At 40.5% G+C, this 21,098-nt stretch overlaps 1 protein-coding gene across 1 annotated transcript in view; it reads left to right on the top strand.

Moving 5' to 3' along the window:
• Window positions 1-21,098, top strand: part of DROSHA (drosha ribonuclease III) — a 300,535-nt gene that overhangs the window by 233,490 nt on the left and 45,947 nt on the right. The window contains exon 21 of the mRNA XM_069730615.1: window positions 88-187. Coding sequence (XP_069586716.1) covers window positions 88-187 — 100 coding nt within the window. The remainder of the gene's footprint in view (window positions 1-87; window positions 188-21,098) is intronic.

The raw sequence follows: 21,098 nt of genomic DNA, 5'->3' as shown, positions 1-21,098 counted from the left end.
TCCCAAACACAAAACAATTTAATTATTACATACTGACATTTTTCCTTTTTGCCAATTTAGATTTTTCTTCTCTTTCTTTTTGTACAGTGTCCACCTGTACTTTCTATTTCCCAGTCTTGAAGAAGGAGGATTGGCTACGTATCGCACAGCTATTGTTCAAAATCAGCATCTTGCTATGTTGGCGAAGGTAAGAAAAGCTTAAAGCGATGTTATCTCTTAAAAAGAATAGCCTTTTAAACGCTGAGCTTCTCTGCCGGCCTTCCCTATTGCGTTCTGCGCTCCATATTCCATTATGTGCCCTGTATAACAGCTGCTCCCTCATTCAGCACTATTTACTCTTGAAATGCAGCATTTCACCATCCGGGATATTTAATATCCCCAGTTTCTGTTTAGAAATAGATTAATCTACAATAGGCTGGAGATGCTTTCTCATATAGTAATGCAGCAAAGGGATTATAAACCTACGCACCACAGATGCTAAAGGAAGAATATGTTGCCCGTTCAGTTGATCGTGCAAAACCATGCTAGTCAAAAGTTTGGTCACACCAGTTCATGCAGAGGTCTTCCTTGTTCTTATTGTAATGTGCACATGGTAGATTCAGGCTTGAGGCAGCAAAACCTTGAGGGACCACCTATGGAAACAAACCAGAATGTGTTAGCATTAGTTTCCTTCAAGTCCCCCCTTTTTACTCTGATGACAACTTGACATCCTCCTTAGCATTCTCTCAATCAACTTCATTATATAGTCATCTGAAATGGCTTTACGACAGTCTGAAGGATATCCCAGAGGTGCATAGTCCTTACACAGCCTGGAGGTGTGTGTTTGGTCACTGTTCTCTTGCATTTCAACTGATGGTTCCACTAAGTGCCAACTAGATGGCATGGCAGGTGGTTTTAGACTACTGTGGTAGCCATGCTGAGTAAAAGTGTTTCTTGAATTTGGCATAAATCATCAACAGTGTCACGAACAAGCACTCCCACACCATCACATCTTCCCCTCTATGCTCCATATTGGGAATCACACTTGTGGAAAGCTTTTGTTCGTTTTCTGCATCTCACAAAGACATGGCTGTTGGTACCAGGAATCAAATATTGATGTATGAGATCACAGTACAGATATCCATTCATCTTCCAGTTTTTGTGTTTCTTGGCACAAGACAAGTCTCTTGTTTGCGGTCTTCTATAGTATCTTCTCTGCAGCAATTCGATAATCCCTCCATTGAACTTGTTGGACATTTGTCTCTAAGGCTGGTTTCACATTTGCGTTTTTTTTTTTTTTTTGCGGTAAAAAACGCAAAAAAAAGCATGCGTTTTTTTCCCTATATTTAACATTAAATCCACATGCGTTTTTTTGCATGCGTTTTGATGCGTTTTTGCAACGCATGCGTTTTTTCTCTGCATGCGTTGTGTTGCAGAAATGCAACATGTAGTAATTTTTGCTGCGTTTTTTTTGCCGCAAAAAACCGCATGCGTTTTTTCGCGGCAAAAAAAACCTATTGATGTCTATGTAAACGCATGCGTTTTTAAGCACATGCGTTTGTTTGGGTTAAAAACGCATGCGTTTTTTTTTTTGTTTTTGTTTTTTAAACAGAAAACACACTGATATGCCACCCCCCACCATAAAGGTGATAAAGGGATCCTAACCCTAACCCTGAAGGGATCCTAACCCTAAAGGGATCCTAACCCTATCCCTAACCCTAAAGGGATCCTAACCCTAAAGGGATCCTAACCCTACCCCTTACCCTAATCCCTTTAGGGTTAGGATCCCTTTAGGGTTAGGGTTAGGATCCCTTTAGGGTTAGGGTTATGATCCCTAACCCTAACTATTTCTGTTTATAGTGGGTTTTTTACTTTATTTTGATGATTGGCAGCTGTCACACATTTCTCAGCATGCGTTTAAAAAACTCAAACGCATGAAAAAACGCATGTAAACGCGTCAAAACGATGCGTTTTTTTCTCCACATGCAAAAACGCATGCGTCAAAAAAACGCAGCGTTTGCACGCGTTTACATGCGTTTTTTTTTTTTAAAAACACATGCGTTTTGAAACGCAAGTGTGAAACCAGCCTAACCTGATCGTTGCAGTCTCCTCTGATGTGGAGAAGTATCTGCTGCTTGATGTCTGTGCTTCATTTATGAGGGATATTATCTGAGGCTGGTAAATTCTGAAGTTATCCTCTGCGGCTGAGGTAATGTTTGGTCTTGTATTTTTGCAGTGGTACTCGTGAGAGACAGATTCGTCATATTGATTGCTCGTTTTCATGACTACAATTGAGGATCATTTTGATGTTCTACCAATTTTGGAATTGACTGACCTTCATGTCTTAAAGTAATGATGGAATTTCTTGCCATACTGGCTTAGACCAGTTGTGTAATAGGGCTAACACTATATGGAATTGTGTACCAACACTGACTCTGCAAAGCACCTGATTGTCACACTTTCTGAAGGTCAGTGATACCACAAATGAGCTTTTGACAGGCCATTCCTGTTCATTGGAGGTCATTCCTGATGACTACCTGACAAAGCTGCTTGATATAATACATAGTAACATAGTTATTAAGGTTGAAGGAAGACTTTAAGTCCATCTATTTCAACCCATAGCTTAACCTAACATACCCTAACATGTTGTTCCAGAGAAAGGCAAAAAAAAAACCCATGTGGCAAAGAGTAAGCTCCACATTGGGGAAAAAAATTCCTTTCCGACTCCACACGCGGCAATCAGACTAGTTCCCTGGATCAACGCCCTATCAAGGAATCTAGTATATATAACCTGTAACGTTATGCTAAATTTAATGCTACAGGTGTGTAAAGCTGTCAGAGTTAGAGGAGGATATTTTGAGGAATCTAAGGTGTAAAACATATTTTGGTCTGCTTCACGTTTTTTTGCAGTCTTCAGTTTAAATCTGCAATGCACTTTCCATTAGCAATGAAAACCATTGCGTAGAAAGGTGTTTTCAAAACTTTTGATTAATTTTCTACACGTTCAAAAAAACAAAAACATGTCAGTCTATTAGCTCTGAACCCCTTAATGACCCCAGCTTTTTTCAGTTTTTGTTTCTTGCTCCCCTCCTTCCCAGAGCCATACCTTTTTTATTTTTCCGTCAATATGGCCATGTGAGGGCTTATTTTTTGTACTTTTGAACGACATCATTGGTTTTACCATGTCATGTACCAGAAAACGGTCAAAAAATTCCAAGTGCCGTGAAATTGCAAAAAAGTGCAACCCCACATTTGTTTTTTGTTGGGCTTTTTTGCTAGGTTCACTAAATGCTAAAACTGACCTGCCATTATGATTCTCCAGGTCATTACGAGTTCATACACACCAAACATGTCTAGTGTTTTTTTTTTATCTAAGTGGTAAAAAAATTTTTTTTAAAAATTGTGCAGTTTTCTGAGACTTATAGCGTCTCCATTTTTTGTGATCTCGGGTTGGGTGAGGGCTTATTTTTTGTGTGCCGAGCTGATGTTTTTAATAATACAATTTTGGTGCAGATACGTTCTTTTGATCGCCCGTTATTGCATTTTAATGCAATGTCACAGCGACAAAAAAATGAAATTCTGACGTTTTTAATTTTTTTTCTCTCTACACCGTTTAGCGATCAGGTTAATTGATAGATTAGGCAATTCTGAACGCGGTGATACCAAATAAGTGTATGTTTGATTTTTTTTTTTGTTTTATTTTGAATGGGGCGAAAGGTGGGTGATTTAAACTTTTATATTTTTTTATTTTTTTCATATTTTTTAAAACTTTTTTTTTTTTTTTTTACTTTTGCCATGCTTCAATAGCCTCCATGGGAGACTAGAAGCTGGCATGGCCTGATCGGCTCTGCTACATAGGAGCAATGCTCAGATCGCCCCTATGTAGCTAAATTACAGCATTGCTATGAGCGCCGACCACAGGGTGGCGCTCACAGCAATCTGGCATCAACAACCATAGAGGTCTTCATTAGGCCTCTAGTTGTCATACCAACGCATCACTGACCCCCAATCACGTGATGGGGGTCAGCGATGCGCGCATTTCTGTCCGGAAACGCTACTCAAAGTTTGACAGCGGCATTTAATGAGTTAATAGGCACGGGCGCATCGCCATTCCACCCGCGCTTATTGCGGGCACATGTCAACTGTTCATAACAGTTGACATTCCCGGCTTTGATGCTGGCTCACCGCCGGAACCCGCATCAAAGCAAATTAATTGGTGGCTGCTGGTAGCCACTTATCCATGTGAATACCATCAGCAGCAATTAAACTTGATCAAGGTACATTATTTCTTACTAAACCTTATTCATTGTAGTAGCACATTCCACTGGTCGATACAACTCTCATCATACATGTGTGCTTCCCTTTATCCAGAATTCCAGCCCTCTCACCCCAAAGGACTATGCAGTTAGGTGGTGACTCTTTTGCTTACTTTGATCTCAGGTAAACTGAGCATCTCTTTGTCTTCCGGACTACTCTGTCAACTGGATGTCACGCCTGACGTCATGCTGATGGACAGCCGGCTCCTTACAGATAGGCAAAGGAGATCCAGCTGTCAGTCATCATGACTTCAGCAGTGACGCCCGGCCCATAGAGCAGAATGAAAGAGAAGAAGCTGCTCTGTTGACATGATGTCATCGGAGGCAGGGGAATCGACGGACAGAACAGACAGTTAGCAACTACATATAGTTACATAGGTTGAAAAAAGAGCAAGGTCCATCACGTTCAACCCCTCTCCACCAATTATACATTTTTTTCACTCAATTATCTATAACCCATAATGTTGTGTGTAACCATAATCATCCAGCCCTTTTTTTAAAAGCTGTCTTAGTGTCTCCCATTACTACCTCTCATGTGAGGGCACGATTCCAGTCTGACTGCTCTAACTGTAAAGAACCCTTTCCTATTTAGTTTCTAGAATCACCTTTCTTTTACCCGTAATGAGTGCCTCCTGGTCCTTAGTATGGTCTTTGAAAGCAATAAGTCATGTGCCAGTCCTTTTGTATTGCCTAAACATTTACTTATACATATAAATGAGATCTCCTCTGAGATGTCTTTTTTTGTAAGCTAAACAAGCCCAACTTCTCCAACCTTTCATCATATAGGAGGCCTTCTATCACTTGTAATAATCTAGTTGCCCGCCTTTGAACTGACTATAACTTCTAACTATCCTTTTTAAAATGTGGAGCCCAAAACTGGATCCCATATTCTAGATGTGGCCTCACCAGTGATTTATAGACGGGTAACAAAACATTGGGATCACAGAATTTTCTCCCTTTATACACCCAAAAATCTTGTTTGCTTTTGAAGCCGCTGCTTGACATTGAGTACTGAAGCTCCGCTTAGTTTTAATCTTGCCTTCCGATACGTTCTTGGCCCCGTACAAAAAAATAATCAAATTCCTGGATAACTCCTTCAATCAGCTTGTTACTGCTATGGAAAGTTGTGGCCGGCTACCCACTTCTCCTGGCCGGCTACCCACTTCTCCTACTGCAAGTAGAGACCAGATTCCGAGTACTGTATGAAGATCTACCTTACTGTAGAAAAGCTGTTGACTTCATATTCTCTCTTTATTATTGAGTCTTATTATTGCAGTAGTCGTTTATTTCACTGTAAATTGTCTTTAAGTCTATTCTTTTTTTAAACGGATATTTATTTCTCTATCTTTGTAACTGTGACGACTGATCTAAAAGCTTTTTATAGAACATCATTGCTTTGGCCTCAGGTTAACCTGGTAATAAAATCAGTTCAGCATTCAGGAGCGGACAGATGCACTTATAACATAGGTTCACTTTATTTTCTGATTGTGTCTCTTTGGAAATAGGACATTTTTAGTAATACACATGCAGACCTTATGCGAGTGCTGCCTGTCAATGGGCTACCGGCTGGTGTAGAAGAATTACATGTCGGTGTACTGTCTAATCCCATATACTACTATCTTCAACATCACCATAATTCTTTCCCAGTGGGTACTAATGTATGTTTCTATGAAAGGTTTTGTATACACTAGTGTCATGGCTTCTGTTATTACCTGAGCCGCCATCATTAGGACAAATAACTTGGGTATCTCATCAGATTGTGACATTTATGAACAAAAGTGCTCCCAAAACTGGTGTATTTCAAAGTACACTCATTTATAGACTATCAACATGCTCAACATTGTTTAGGAAAACATTAAAGTGGTCGTGGCTTCGGTGTGTCCAAGTTTTCGACATTTCCAAAAAACTGACTCAAATTATACATTTTCCAAACCAGTTTGACATGGTTAACATAATGTACCATTTAGGCTACGTTCACATTTGCGTTGTGCCGGGCGCAGGTTCGGCGACGCATGCGTCATGCGCCCCTATATTTAACGTGGGGGCGCATGGACATGCGTTGTCGACGCAACGCCCAACAACGCAAATGTGAACGTAGCCTTACACTGGACAAGTATCCAAGAAAAATAAGTTATGTAAGGAACTCTGGACAAATATCACTAAACAAAAATCCGTTATGTTTGAATCATTTTTTTTTTTTCTTAAAGGGAACTTGCAATGTCCTTTTTGTGTGTTAAACTGCCCCCAGTGTGTTACAAGTTTTCCAATGAGCATCACTGACATTGTATTCTCAAGGAAAAGCACCCAGTAGATATGTCTAATAAATCATATCCCATAGTTGCAGTCATAGGGGTGGCGCTTTTTACCAGATCAGTCGTGGTCCTGTTGAAAATGATTCGCACCCACCTGATTGTGAACAGAAGCTGGGAACGTAAACCCAGTTTCAGTGCGCATGCGCGAGGAGCTCATGCGCAAGAGCGAGATCTCTGAGGCCATTGCCGTGATGTAACGGCAATCAGTCACAATGCACAATGATTTACGTCATTTTGAACAGGACCATGACTGATCTGGTAAAAAGTGCCACCTCCATGACTGAAACTAAAGGTATGTGATGTGATTTTTTTACACATATCTACCATGAGCTTTTCTTTGAGAAAACAATGTTCGTGATGCTCATCGCTTTGCAATTTAAAACACAAAAAGGATATGACCGGTTCCCTTTAAGTCTTTGTTGATACATTTCTGACTTTAACTATAGTGGGTGACACCATAGAGTGACTTCAGACATCTTGGTGGCCTGCGATCTACTCTGCAGTGGCGTTCTAACATGTCACAATGCCACTGCATAGTAGAGCCGCTGTGGGAGCTGGCTGTAAAACACAGCCAAGATGCCCATCCAGATGACTCGTGCAGTTTACTCAGTGTATACGCTGATAGGAATCATTAACAGCACGTCTTCATTGTAACGCAGTGGTCATGTGATTGCTAGGTCTAGGCATTGAGCAGGAGCTGCTAGGCTGAAGGAGACATGTCATCTCTGCTATGCAGCCAGGATAGAGCGAATCTGTCACAATGTCAAAAGTGCTCCGTTTTTGCTCTATTTTATTCCCACCGCTGCCCTGAGTATTCCACTCTGTTTTTTGTTTTAAATCCACCATACAATTCCAGAGATATTGGCCTTTTTATACAATGCTACTTTTTTGGGTTTTTTCTTGGAGAGCGTGGCCAACGAGGTAAAATCTAGCAGCCTAAAGATGTGCCCCTGAGAATCTTGTGAGCTAGGCTCCCTTGGTAAAGACTTTAATAACTAGCGCTAAATAAAAAGTCCCATAACTCTGGAACCCTATGGCTGGTTTAAAAAACAGTGAGCCGAGTCTGTAGCCGCGACGGCACACCTGTGTGATTGAAAGCCGGCAGCTTATAAAACTGCAGGTTAGTAGCATTCTACAATGTACCGGGTTCCCTTTAATTGATCATATTGCCTTCTTATGAATCTGTCAGGTTTCCTTCAATTAATAAAAAGAAAAAAAACGGAACAGATAGGTGATAGATAAATAATTACTACTGGACCTGTGAATAAATCGTTACTGAGCATGTGCGGCCACTGTTCCATTACCTGTCTAGTGTTGCACATGCTCATAAACTCTTTATGAACTCTGGTTCCCCATTCTTGAGTTTGGTGGGGTTTTCACCATCAGAATCCCAATAATCCTGCAGATGTTTATCCTATGGGTAGGTGATTAGTTTATCAGACGACGCCGTTGCAGGTGTGTGACCGGACTGTTCCATTTCCCACTCTCGCATGGTTTTCTGATGGCCACTAATATGGTCCGCATGGATGCTTTTTATTGTCGATGCCGACAGTATAACTATTTGAGAACACATTAATGCAGCCCTGTTTACAAGGGCGCCGGTTCAATAACGCCACTTATGGGACGAATATTACATCTGAACCATGTTAATGATTCTCAGTTACTGCACATGTGTAATTCGGAATCCTGTGTCACTTTTCCTATGGGTCTGAGCAGCTCCCTTTCTGACGTAAAAGAAACAGGTGTATGCCTTACAAAGTTTGTAAGCCGAGAATCCGCTGATTAAAATTCCACTTGGTAGCTCACACCCCTAATCTCGCAGTAGAGTAATAATATAGAATTTGATACTGTGAACGCTACATAGAAAAAGCCTCTGCACTCAGGCATTAGACAGCATTCAGTTCCAGCGCTCCACTTGCCATCTCTGCACCTTCCCAATGCTCACAAATAGCAGCTGCTCATAACAGGCTACGGTATTGACAAGTGTTTTTACCTTTTCCTTTAAAAGGTCAAACTGTAACTTCACGAAACAGCGAAAAAAAAAACCACATAAATGCACACAATTTTCTAAAGTACTTTAATTTGATGGAAGCACGTGCGCACCCTGAAAAGCAAACGCCTACGCTTAAAAAGAAGGGGGAAAAAGAAGCTTTTGTGACCTTCTCTGAAATCTAAAGCAAATAACTTGAGAAAATGCACTTAAGTCCTGGGAATTTAGGGTCAGACAGATATTAATTGTCTGTTTTTCTGTAATGTGGTTGCAGTTCAGTGTAGAGATCACTCATTGGCCCCACTAAAATATTTAGCGCTGAATTTTTCTAATGGCTGTATGTGAACTTTCAGTAAAGTTCCCTTCCATTGTGCTCTACTATGAACTCCTACACCTTGTCTACAATCTTAATGTTCTCGGATTTTGGAATGTAAAGAGAATGTTTTCAGAAAGTACCTCTGTCAGGGTTTTGTTATTGTGTAACATACAGTTACCCCCTTGTTTTCCTATTCTTTTACATGCTTGTCACACATGGCTTACAAGTACGGAGTCTTTTTAAAATCCTCCTTTTGGTTAAGGGCTTCTTCAATCACTAATTTTCTAATACTTTCTCTTTCCAGCAAAACACTGAAATTTTTCCATTAAGACCTGTAAAAGCTGGTTGTTCAAATAATAACGGTACACCGTCTTTCTCGACAAGCTCTGTGAGCCATCTTTTAACCCCTTAACGACCTATGATGTGCTATGTCATCATAGGTCGGCTCCGGCGATGAACCAGCAACTCTTCCAGCACATGACAGCTGATCTGATCTGATGGCCAATTTATGCTGAAATGATGTTCTTTCCACTTTCAGATTATCGCCCCAACAACGGTCGCTGGAACTTTCAGTAGATAAGAGATTCTATCAATGCCATCAGTATGTTTTGCAACAATAAGGTTCCAATGGTATTGAGTCAGCTTACTCGTTTAACCCATCACGAGATTTTTTTTTTTTGTGTGTGGTACCTTGGTAATGAGACACCTTTCTGTAATCCATCAGTTCAACCATCTGATATTATTTTTCACTAAGTGGCAGGATTGCTTTCTAATTACTGATAGCTTTCAGCTGGTATCATGATTTTCCATGGCTTTTTGCACCTCTTACTTCCTTTTTTTCCAATACTTTTTCCCTTTTTCATTTCTCATTACATAACTTAATTCATTTACCTCTATGCATTGATTTCTTTTCCTTTATGCATTGGATGGGTTCTTACTAATATCAAATGAGAATTTCAGGTCAATAGCACTTTTAGAATTTACATGGTGACGTGTTCAATACATTTTTCACCTGCTGTATGTATTGCAGGATTGAAAGGGTGTTGCGTGACATAAGGATTCCCAGAACAACAAATACAGCTTCTGTTCTTTTCACATTTAATTATCAGCAATTATTTTTTGTAAGTGTAACGCTTCTTTTTCTCTGTGCAATAGATATGAAATATTTGGACGTACAAAAATTCTTTTTTTAAATTTATGTTTTCCTCAAAGGGAGTGTCAGCCTCATGAAATCAATACATAAAACACTGTTGTGAGCACATGGAAGTCTGGTTTACTTGCAGGTATATTCCAAAGGCAATAAAGTCCATAGTAGCTGTATATAAAAGTCTCCTTGTCGTACCAGGAGCCAGGTTATTATTTACACTTGGCCACCTTGTTGTGTTCCCCATGGTTCTGTCGTGGCGAGCCAGAAACTCAGACCGGCGTTGCAGTGTATCATTAAGGCAATAAATGAGATGCTTGCTCTCGGAAGCTTCTATGGCTTTTTATGAGGTGCAAAATAGAAAGAAATTGCTCCGACTGTGCAGGGAAAATACAAATACAGAAACTTCTTTGTTTTTTGTTGTTGGTTTTTTTATCTAAATTCTGCAGATGTTGCCTGCAGTAAAATGGCTATACTTCTTTTTTCGTACATTTTCAGTCAACGTTTTCATCTCGTATCCAAATTTCAGTACATTCCCAACATTCTCATAGGTTTATCTCTGAAGAAGTGCTGTGCTTCTCATCTTAGAACTCACCCCTGTTTTGGGAAAAAAAGATCTGTCGGCAGGGTTTTCCTGTTTAATCTTAGAGCAGCATAATATAGGGGCAGAGAACCTGATTCCAGCGATATTTAAAACATAAGCTGTGAAGTTCAAACAGTCAGCGTAGGGGGAAGTACAATTATTATCAAATTGTCGGAGGCAAAAAAAAAATCCCTAAATAAAGACTATTAAAATGTAACCGTATCTATCAATTGCATCATTTGTAGTCTATAATATATACCCCAGTCAAACACACTTGTACTTACATGTAGATCAGCGTAGCCGTGGACGTGCACTATCCTATATTACCATATTCATTATCCACCTTTGATGATAATGATTCCCGCGATATGTCACTTTCACAGCAACTTACTGTAGTTTCAATCTAATCCAGTATTTTATCAGCAGGAGATTATCACTAGATGACTAGGCGTCACGTGCACGGCAGTCAGGCTAACTTGTGTAACCCAACCCCAGCTTGCTGACAATTCTCAGCGTGCACAGGAAGCTGCCAATCAGCGGTGTGGGTGGGGTTATACACAGCTCAGCATTCATAGCACTGCTAGATCCGCAGCAGAGAAAACAGGGATTTTATCAAAACTGCACCAAGCAGCCCAGTAAGTGACACATAGCTAGAATCAGGGTCTCTGCCCCTACATCTGGCTGCTGACAGATTCCCATTAAGTAGGGTAGTGCCGATCAGCTTCACAGCATCCTGTGTAAATGACCTGTACTTCTGTATGCTGTGTGTAATATTCTCATGTACAGGTGTATTTTAGGTCTCCCAATTAACAGAAAATTGTAACATAATGGGTGGAGCTGAAATAAAATATGCATTTACTAAAAGTGGAATTTGTGCCCATTCTGTAAAAAAAAGCCTAGAAAAGTGGGAAAAACACTTTCTCGTGTGATTTTTTTTTTTTTTTTTTGGCTTCTATAATTATAACATTCTCTTGGGTCCTCTATGCTTTTGATAAGACGATGGGACGGTTTAATCAAACATTTGCAGTGTATAAACTGTTGTTGTTGCCCTTAGGCGCCCATCAGAGCTCCTTACTCTTTGTGCAGATATTGGAACATAAAAATGAAAGCAGTTCTGATAAATGAGGCCAAATGTGTAATCTAAGGTTTTACATAGGATAACACGTAAACCGACTGCCTCATCTTAGAATCTGTTTACTTTCAGCCATTATCATCAAAAAGAATTTTCTACCAAAGACTTTCATAGTAGATCTGTAACCCTTGTGCCGCCGAGTGAGGCAGCCATTGCATGGAGGGGTCTCCCATACCGTTATCTCTCCTAATCAAGTCTATAGTACAGGAACAAATACTCAAGAACTGCCGCTACAGTTCTACATAGAAATTACATTGCCCATAGTGTGTAAATGGGAGCGTTCTCCAGATTATGTCCCTAATGGCTTTAAAATCTAGGAGAAAAATATGTATTTTTACATCTAAATTCACCTCAGAGGGAATCTGTCACCAGGCTTTTACCCATAATCTGAGAGCTGCATAAGTAGAGGCAGAGACCCTGATTCCAGCGATGTTTCTCACTGCTGTTTTGATAGTCTCCTGCTAATAAAGCAGTGATTTTATCACTAGATGACTAGTCCTCTTTATTCATGAGTTCTGTATAACTCTGCCCTACCATTGATTGGCCACTTTCTGCCTATGCACAGTGTACACATAAACCTGCCAATCAGTGGTGTGGGCGGGGTTATACAGAGCTTAGCATGCAGAGAACTGGTAGATCTGCAGCAGAGAAAACTGTGCCTTTATAAAAACTGCAGCAAGTATTCCAGTAAGTGATACATTGAAGGAATCTAGGTCTCTGCCCCTAAATCATGCTGCTCTCAGTTAAGGTAACAATAATCTGATGACCGATTCCCTTTAAGGTTAAATTCTCTTGATGCAATTTTCATGAGTCTTTCACAGCCTCCTGCTATTCTAGCAAAGTGATTGGGATTTATAGTAATCTCATGCCCACTGTTCTTGTTTTGTTTTTTGCTGTGTAAACTGCAATGCGTTTTTTAAATCTGCACCATGGCCATTTCTGCTGCGGATACACTGAGTTTTATGTGCATATTTTACCTATGGATAAGTATTAAATGTGGAAAATCTTTAGTATCCAAAGCAAAAACATGACATACAAAAGAGAGGTTAAAAAAAAAATCAAAAACGCATGTAAAAGCAAAAAAAAATTGCAATGAAAACTTCAATTAAAAAAACACAAGTAAATCTACCGTAGTTTGGCTAAAAGGAAATGATGAATATTTATTCTGGGCACATAGCCTTAGATCATGGTACCATAATCAGTATTTGGGGAGTGTTCAATGTTGCAGCTTTTCACCAGCATTTCATATTTGCCAAATTAAGTTAGCCGTTTTCAATGTGATATTTTTTACATGTGTTATTTCTTCTTTGCTATGTCATGTTTTCAAATAAACTGCATATACGGTTTTTCCTGTGGATTTTCCACATCTAATCCATTGCAGACTGTAATGTACTTTCTATTTGGTGAGTTTTTCATGTTGCACATTTTCTGCCCGTACTAACTAAATTAGGTTGCTTGCATTTTTTTTTACACTTCATTATTATTGCGATATACAGAATTTTGTTCTTTTGCACACGTCTTTATCGCGTTTTTGACATTGCGATTTTTTTTGTCTCTTTTTAGTATGTCATGCTTTACAGTAAGCTGCTTTGTTTTTGATGCTTCGATCTGGCTTCGACAGAACTTTGATACTATCATGTGTGGATTACATGGATATGCTTTTTTTTACTTGAGGATTTTCCACAGCTAATGCAATTCTATTGGGAAAGTCCACACATATAAAAGTCAGCGTATTCACAAGAAATTGTCATACTGCTCATTTCAAACACGCACCGCAGGTCAGTTTACACTGCGTAAAAAAAAAGTGGGTGTGAGATTTGTGTACATCCCATCCAGTCATCTGGAACTTTAAGATGCTGCGTTTTTTCACAGTAAAAATATGGCGTGTGAAAAGTTCACCAAAAACTCATTGTGGGAACCTAACCTTTGGGATATGTGACACTCCCATTATATGTCCCCAATATTCAATAGATGTAAGGGGCACAGGAAATGACTGCAAGTGGTTAGAGAATTACAGCAAGAGGGGAGTGACAAAGCATTGTAGAAAAAAGAATAAAGTGTCTAAAAAGCAAGTCAGCGCAGCAAAGATTGAGACCGACAGACTCATTGCCAGAGAAGGGGAAAATAATTATTTTGGATTAAAATCCAAAAGTATCCTTCAGCTACATAAACAGTAAGAAGCTGAAAAATTGTAGTTTTGATCCCCTCAAAAATAATCTGGGTGAAATAGTGAAAGAGGATGTGGGAAAGGCCAATCTGCTTAACGCTTTTTTCTCTACAGTATTTACTGTATTTTCCGGCGTATAAGATGACTTTTTAACCCCTGAAAATCTTCTTAAAAGTCGGGGGTCGTCTTATACGCCGGGTGTCATCTTGTACGCCGGGTGCAGACCAATGTGTATATGGTGGGTGGGGGGAGTGGTCCCAAAGACAAAGAGGGGGCGTCTCACAGGAAAGTATGAGTGGAGTATCCCCCTATTACCTCATTGTAGCAGCGTGGGGTCTCTGTGCTGGGAGTGGCGGCTGCTCCTCTTTGTGCCGCTTGGGTGCTGTTTTGTGGGGCGGCGTATCTTTGTGCAGCGTCAAGGCTCTTTGCTGTGGGGTGGCGGCGTAGCTTCGTGCAGAGTCAGGGCTCCTCCGACATTTCCCAATACCTCAAAGCCCGGAGGCACCGGTAGCTCCATTGCTGCGATGCGTTGGCCTCCAGGAAAATGGCCGCTGGGGGCGGCGCATGCTCAGATTAAGATCTCGTCCCGAGATCTCGGGAGACGAGATCTGAATCTGAGCATGCGCCGCCCCCAGCGGCCATCTTCCCGGAGGCCACCGCATCGCAGCAATGGAGCTGCCGGTGCCTCCGGGCTTTGAGGAAATGCTGGAGGGGCCCCGACGTTGCGCGAAGATACGCCGCACCATAGCACAGAGCCCTGATGCTGCACAAAGAGGAGCCGCCTCCCCACAGCATCACACCCATGCAGCACAAAGAGGAGCAGCCGCCACTCCCAGCACAGAGACCCCACGCTGCTACAATGAGATAATAGGGGGATACTCCACTCATACTTTCCTGTGAGATGCCCCATCTTCGTCATCGGGACCACTCTCCCCCAAAAGGCACATTAGTCACCGGCCCTATAAGACGACACATGGCATATAAGAAGACCCCCGACTTTTAAGAAGATTTTATATTTTAACTGGAAAAGTTGGGGGGTCGTTTTATACGCCCAGTTATCTTATACGCCGAAAAATACGGTACACAAGAAAATCCCATGACAGAAAATATGATCAGGGACACCAGGCATTCTCCACTAAATGTCACCTGTAACCCAGCAGGAATTACGGTGCCACCTCATAATCCCTAACGCAGACAATTCCCCCGGCCGGATGGCATACAGCCCCGAGTACTGCAGGAAATATGTAAAGTCATAGGCAGTCCGTTACTCTAAATATTCACAGATTCCATACAAACAGTCTGTACCACAGGACTGGCGTATAGCAAAAGTGGTGCCAATAGGTTGGTAAACTTAACCTTTAATGTGGGTAAAACCCTTAACGGTTTCGTAACAGATGTTATCCTGGATTATCTATATAAGAATAACCTCATGACCCAACATCAACATGGTTTTTTGATGGATCAATCCTGTCAGACTAATCTAGTCCGCTTCTATAAGAAGGTAAGTTCCAGACTCTGTACCAGGGAAACACAGCGGATGTTAAATATATAAACTTTTCAAAGAAGTTTGATATGGTGCCACACAAAAGGTTAGTATATAAAATGAGAAAAATTGAGTTCTGAAAAATATTTGTAACTGGCTCAGTGATAGGAAACAAAAGATGATTATTAAAGGAATACACTCGGATTGGGTCACCGTGAATATTGGGGAGGGCTTATCACAAGGGTAAGTATTGGGCCATCTTCTTTTTTTACATGTTAATGACCTTTGTGAAGGGCCTGCAGAGTAGAATTTCAATATTTGCAGATTATACTAAACTGCAGGGTAATCAACAGAGAGGAGAATAATTTAATTTTACAGACAGATTTATGTAAGCTGGAGGCGTGGGCCGAGAATTGAAGTTTAATGTAGATAAATGCACTTGGGCAGAGGAAATAAAATGTAAATATGTACTAAATTGTAAAACACTGGGTAAAAATGTCGATGAAAAAGATTTCTGTGTATGGGTGGACATCAAACTCTAGTGACCAATGTCAGGCATCTGCTGTAAAGGCAAATAAAATCTGTCCAGAGGAAAGTAGGTTTCATCTTAATCACAGACTCGGATTCTTTACTGTAAGAGCAGTGAGACTATGGAATTCTCTTCCACATGATGTTGTAATGGTTGATTCACTTCTAAATTTCAAGAAGGTCCTTGATGTTTTTTTTGATAAATATAATATTATAATATTACAGGTTCCTGGCACTGAATTCTGTGATGGGACGTTGATCCAGGGAACTAGTCTGGTTGACGTATGTGGAGTCAGAAAGGAAAAGGTTTTTTGCCTTCCCCTGGATCAACATGTCTTAAGTTTACCTTCAACCATAAAAACTATGACACTAAAATTCCACATTTGGCTCTGCTGTGTCCCCATACATTACATTGTTGATTATAATGGTATAGCATTTTAGTAAAAATTATGAATAAGCCATTTTTTCTACTTTCTGAATATTATATTTATCACTTTTACCATTCGTGCAGTTAAAGAAAAAATTGCAGTTTTGGTTATTTAAATTGAGTTTCAATACTTAATTTGATAATAAAATCCAGAAAAAGCTTTAAGTTTTGGCATTTGCGTCTTTATAAATGTCACAATCGTTAGGATAGACTATATTTGTATGTATAGAAATCCCCCTCTCCCCTCCACCCAGCTTGGCACACGCTTTCTGCTAATTTACTGATGAAAAAATTATTAAACCAACTGTAGCCATTTTACAGATGAGAATCTAATCAACGATAATGGAAAAATATGGCATTAAAGTACAACCACACAATTAAAACACTTTCTTCTTTCTTAACCTTTAAATTTTAAGCAGATGAATATGCTCTTATTAGAGAGCGAATTTTCTTTTTTCTTTTTCTTTTTTTTTTTAGTGAGTTTAGCAGGGAAAAAAAATGATCAAAGTACATTTGTGCCGATTTTGTAACCCAAAGAGCTTTGTGACAGGCAGTTATTTAATGTATCTTACAGTATAAGACATTTCAGATATGCCAATAAATATTTTATCACTCTGAATGTTAACAACGACATTGAACTATTCCATCGCATTAAATTGCCAGTTCTATTCTGGGTAGAAGGAATGTTTTAACCCAGCAGTTACCAGACTTTTATATATTCTGTTTTCCATTTGAGAACATCTTGTGCCAGATTCTAGATTTCATGTACTATTTAGCTGGAGAGTTCTAATACCACTGTGAATATCTTCCTATATCATCTATTTATTTACATATATGTGAGATATATGTGTATGTACAGTCATGGTCAAAAGTATTGACACCCCTGCAATTCTGTCAGATAATACTCAGTTTCTTCCTGAAAATGATTGCAAACACAAATTCTTTGGTATTATTATCTTCATTTAATTTGTCTTAAATGAAAAACACAAAAGAGAATGAAGCAAAAAGCAAAACATTGATCATTTCACACAAAACTCCAAAAATGGGCCAGACAAAAGTATTGGCACCCTCAGCCTAATACTTGGTTGCACAACCTTAAGCAAAAATAACTGCGACCAACCGCTTCCGGTAACCATCAATGAGTTTCTTACAATGCTCTGCTGGAATTTTACACCATTCTTCTTTGGCAAACTGCTCCAGGTCCCTGATATTTGAAGGGTGCCTTCTCCAAACTGCCATTTTTAGATCTCTCCACAGGTTTTCTATGGGATTCAGGTCTGGACTCATTGCTGGCCAGCTTAGAAGTCTCCAGTGCTTTCTCTCAAACCATTTTCTCGTGCTTTTTGAAGTGTGTTTTGGGTCATTGTCCTGCTAGAAGTCCCATGACCTCTGAGGGAGACCCAGCTTTCTCACACTGGGCCCTATATTATGCTGCAAAATTTGTTGGTAGTCTTCAGACTTCATAATGCCATGCACACGGTCAAGCAGTCCAGTGCCAGAGGCAGCAAAGCAACCCCAAAACATCAGGGAACCTCCGCCATGTTTGACTGTAGGGACCATGTTCTTTTCTTTGAATGCCTCTTTTTTTTCTCCTGTAAACTCTATGTCGATGCCTTTGCCCAAAAAGCTCTACTTTTGTCTCATCTGACCAGAAAACATTCTTCCAAAACGTTTTAGGCTTTTTACGGTAAGTTTTGGCAAACTCCAGGCTGGCTTTTTTATGTCTCGGGGTAAGAAGTGGGGTCTTCCTGGGTCTCCTACCATACAGTCCCTTTTCATTCAGACGCCAATAGTACAGGTTGACACTGTTGTACCCTCGGACTGCAGGGCAGCTTGAACTTGTTTGGATGTTAGTCGAGGTTCTTTATCCAACATCCGCACAATCTTGCGTTGAAATCTCTTGTCAATTTTGCTTTTCCGTCCACATCTAGGGAGGTTAGCCACAGTGCCATGGGCTTTAAACTTCTTCATGACACTGCGCACAGTAGACACAGGAACATTCAGGTCTTTGGAGATGGACTTGTAGCCTTGATTGCTCATGCTTCCTCACAATTTGGTTTCTCAAGCCCTCAGACAGTTCTTTGGTCTTCTTTCTTTTCTCCATGCTCAATGTGGTAAACACAAGGACACAGGACAGAGGTTGAGTCAACTTTAATCCATGTCAACTGGCTGCAATTGTGATTTAATTTTTGCCAACACCTGTTAGGTGCCACAGGTAAGTTACAGGTGCTGTTAAGTACACAAAATAGAGAAGCATCACATGATTTTTCGAACCGTGCCAATACTTTTGTCCACCCCCCTTTTTATGTTTGGTGTGGAATTATATCCAATTTGGCTTTAGGACAATTCATTTTGTATTTTTTCATTTAAGGCAAATTAAATGAAGATGATAATACCAAATAATTTGTGTTAATACTCATTTACTTCCTGAAAATGATTGCAATCTGACAGAATTGCAGGGGTGTTAATACTTTTGGTCATGACTGTATATACAGTGTGTGTGTGTGTGTGTGTGTGTGTGTGTTAATATGTAGGTATATATGTGTGAATGTGTGTATTTATACAGTGGGGGAAATATTTGATCCCTTGCTGATTTTGTAAGTTTGCCCACTAACAAAGACATGAACAGTCTATAATTTTTAGGGTAGGTTCATTTCAACATTAAGAGATAGAATATCAAAAATAAAATCCAGAAAATCACATTGTATAAATTATATTAATTTATTTGCATTTTTCAGTGAGAAATAACTATTTGATCCCCTACCAACCATTAAGACTAGTTAGACGTTCCTAATCAGCTCGTTACCTGCATTAAAGACAGCTGTCTTACATAGTCACCTTTATAAAAGACTCCTGTCCACAGACTCAATTAATCAATCAGACTTTAACCTCTACAACATGGGCAAGATCAGGGCCAGACTGGCCACCAGGCTCTTCTGGCAAATGCCAGAAGGGCCGGTGTCAAGAGTGGGCCGCTGCCGCTATCAGCAGCGCCAGGGCCGACTCCTCCCGCCAGCGCCGACTCACCCCCCCACCCCCCGATCGCCCGCCCCGCATTCAACTATAACGGCGTCTATGACGCCGGTACAGTTGAATGCAATGATGGAGGAGAGAGCGTCCACTGTCGCTCCCATCATTCCCCGCTCTGCCTCGCGCTGACACTGCGGGTGCGCGATGATGTCATATCGCGCACCTGCTGTGTGGCCGGGCAGACTGCAGCTGCTGAGACCGGAGCCGGGAGCAGCATGGGGCATGAGGAGAGTGTTTTGTTTTTTAATATATCAGTGAGTGATAACTGGATTATGGGGCAATTTGGGGGGGGGGGCTGTATTACATTCTATGGGGGCTGTGCTGTATTACATTCTATGGGGGGGCTTTATTACATTCTCTGGGGGCTGGCTGCATTACATTCTATGGAGGCTGTGCTGTATTACATTCTGTGGGGGCTGTGCTGTATTATATTCTATGGGGTCTGTGCTGTATTACATTCTATGGGGGTTACATTATATTCTGTGGGGAAGTGGGCTGTATTACATTCTATGGGGTGCTGTATTATATTCTACGGGGGGGCTGTATTACATTCTATGGGGGGCTGTATTACATTCTCTGGGGGCTACATTATATTCTATGGGGGGGCTGTATTATATTCTATGAGGGGTGATTGCATCATACTCTATGAGGGGGCTACATTATATTCTATGGGGAGCTGCATTATATTCTATGGAGGGGCTACGTTATATTCTATGGGGTGCTGCATTATGCTCTATGAGGGGCTACCATATATATGCAGGGGTTGCATTATACTATATGAGGGGGCTGCATTATATTCTCTGGGTTACAATATATTCTGTGGGGTGGCTGCATTATATTCTGGACTGGCATCATTATACTATATGTGGGCTGCATTATACTGTATCGAGGACTATGGGGAATACATTATACTATATGAAGAACTATGGGGTGCATTATACTATTGGTAGTGAATTGTACTACATGGATGACAATGGCGGGGCATTATACTATATGGAGCACTATGAGGAGTGTATTATACTATTTGGATTACTTAGGCAGTACATTATACTATATGGAGGACTGAGGATTGCATTATACTTTATGAAGGACTGAGCAGTGTATTATACTATATGGATGACTGAGGAGTGTATTATACTATATGGAGTACTGAGGAGTGTATTTTACTATATGGAGGACTGAGGTGCACATTATAATATATGGAGGACTATGGGGTGTATTATACTAAACAAGCAAAATGCTGCCTATTCATCAAGTGATTGAATTGTTTTTGGGAACAGAAATCCTTGTTCTCAGCAGCACATTGCTGGTGTAAACTGTAGTTGTGCTGCTGATAACACAATACAGTATGGGGACAGATTGATCTAATTGTGATTGTTCTGTACCCATCATTCTTTCTCAGTCGGTGTAATGAGACCGGGAAACAAGCGAACGACTTCAGTATTGTCGATCACACTCATTTAGCGGCCTGAGATCAGTGCATGTAGATACAGCAGAAATGCTTCTCAGGGAGATGAGGCAAGGATGATGACAGTTGTAGTTAGCACCCGACGCCTGGGAATAGCACTAACTCTTTTGCTTTTCCCAGCCGCCAAAGCATTTAATTCTGATATGTGTAATGATTTTTAGGGTTGATGTCAGCTGCTTAATGTCAGCTGCTATCAATCCCTGGTGTAAGTAATGGAGAGGTG

Source organism: Ranitomeya imitator, chromosome 6 (genome assembly GCF_032444005.1).
Source record: "Ranitomeya imitator isolate aRanImi1 chromosome 6, aRanImi1.pri, whole genome shotgun sequence".
Lineage (NCBI taxonomy): Eukaryota > Metazoa > Chordata > Amphibia > Anura > Dendrobatidae > Ranitomeya > Ranitomeya imitator.
This window is presented reverse-complemented; position numbering and strand designations above follow the sequence as displayed.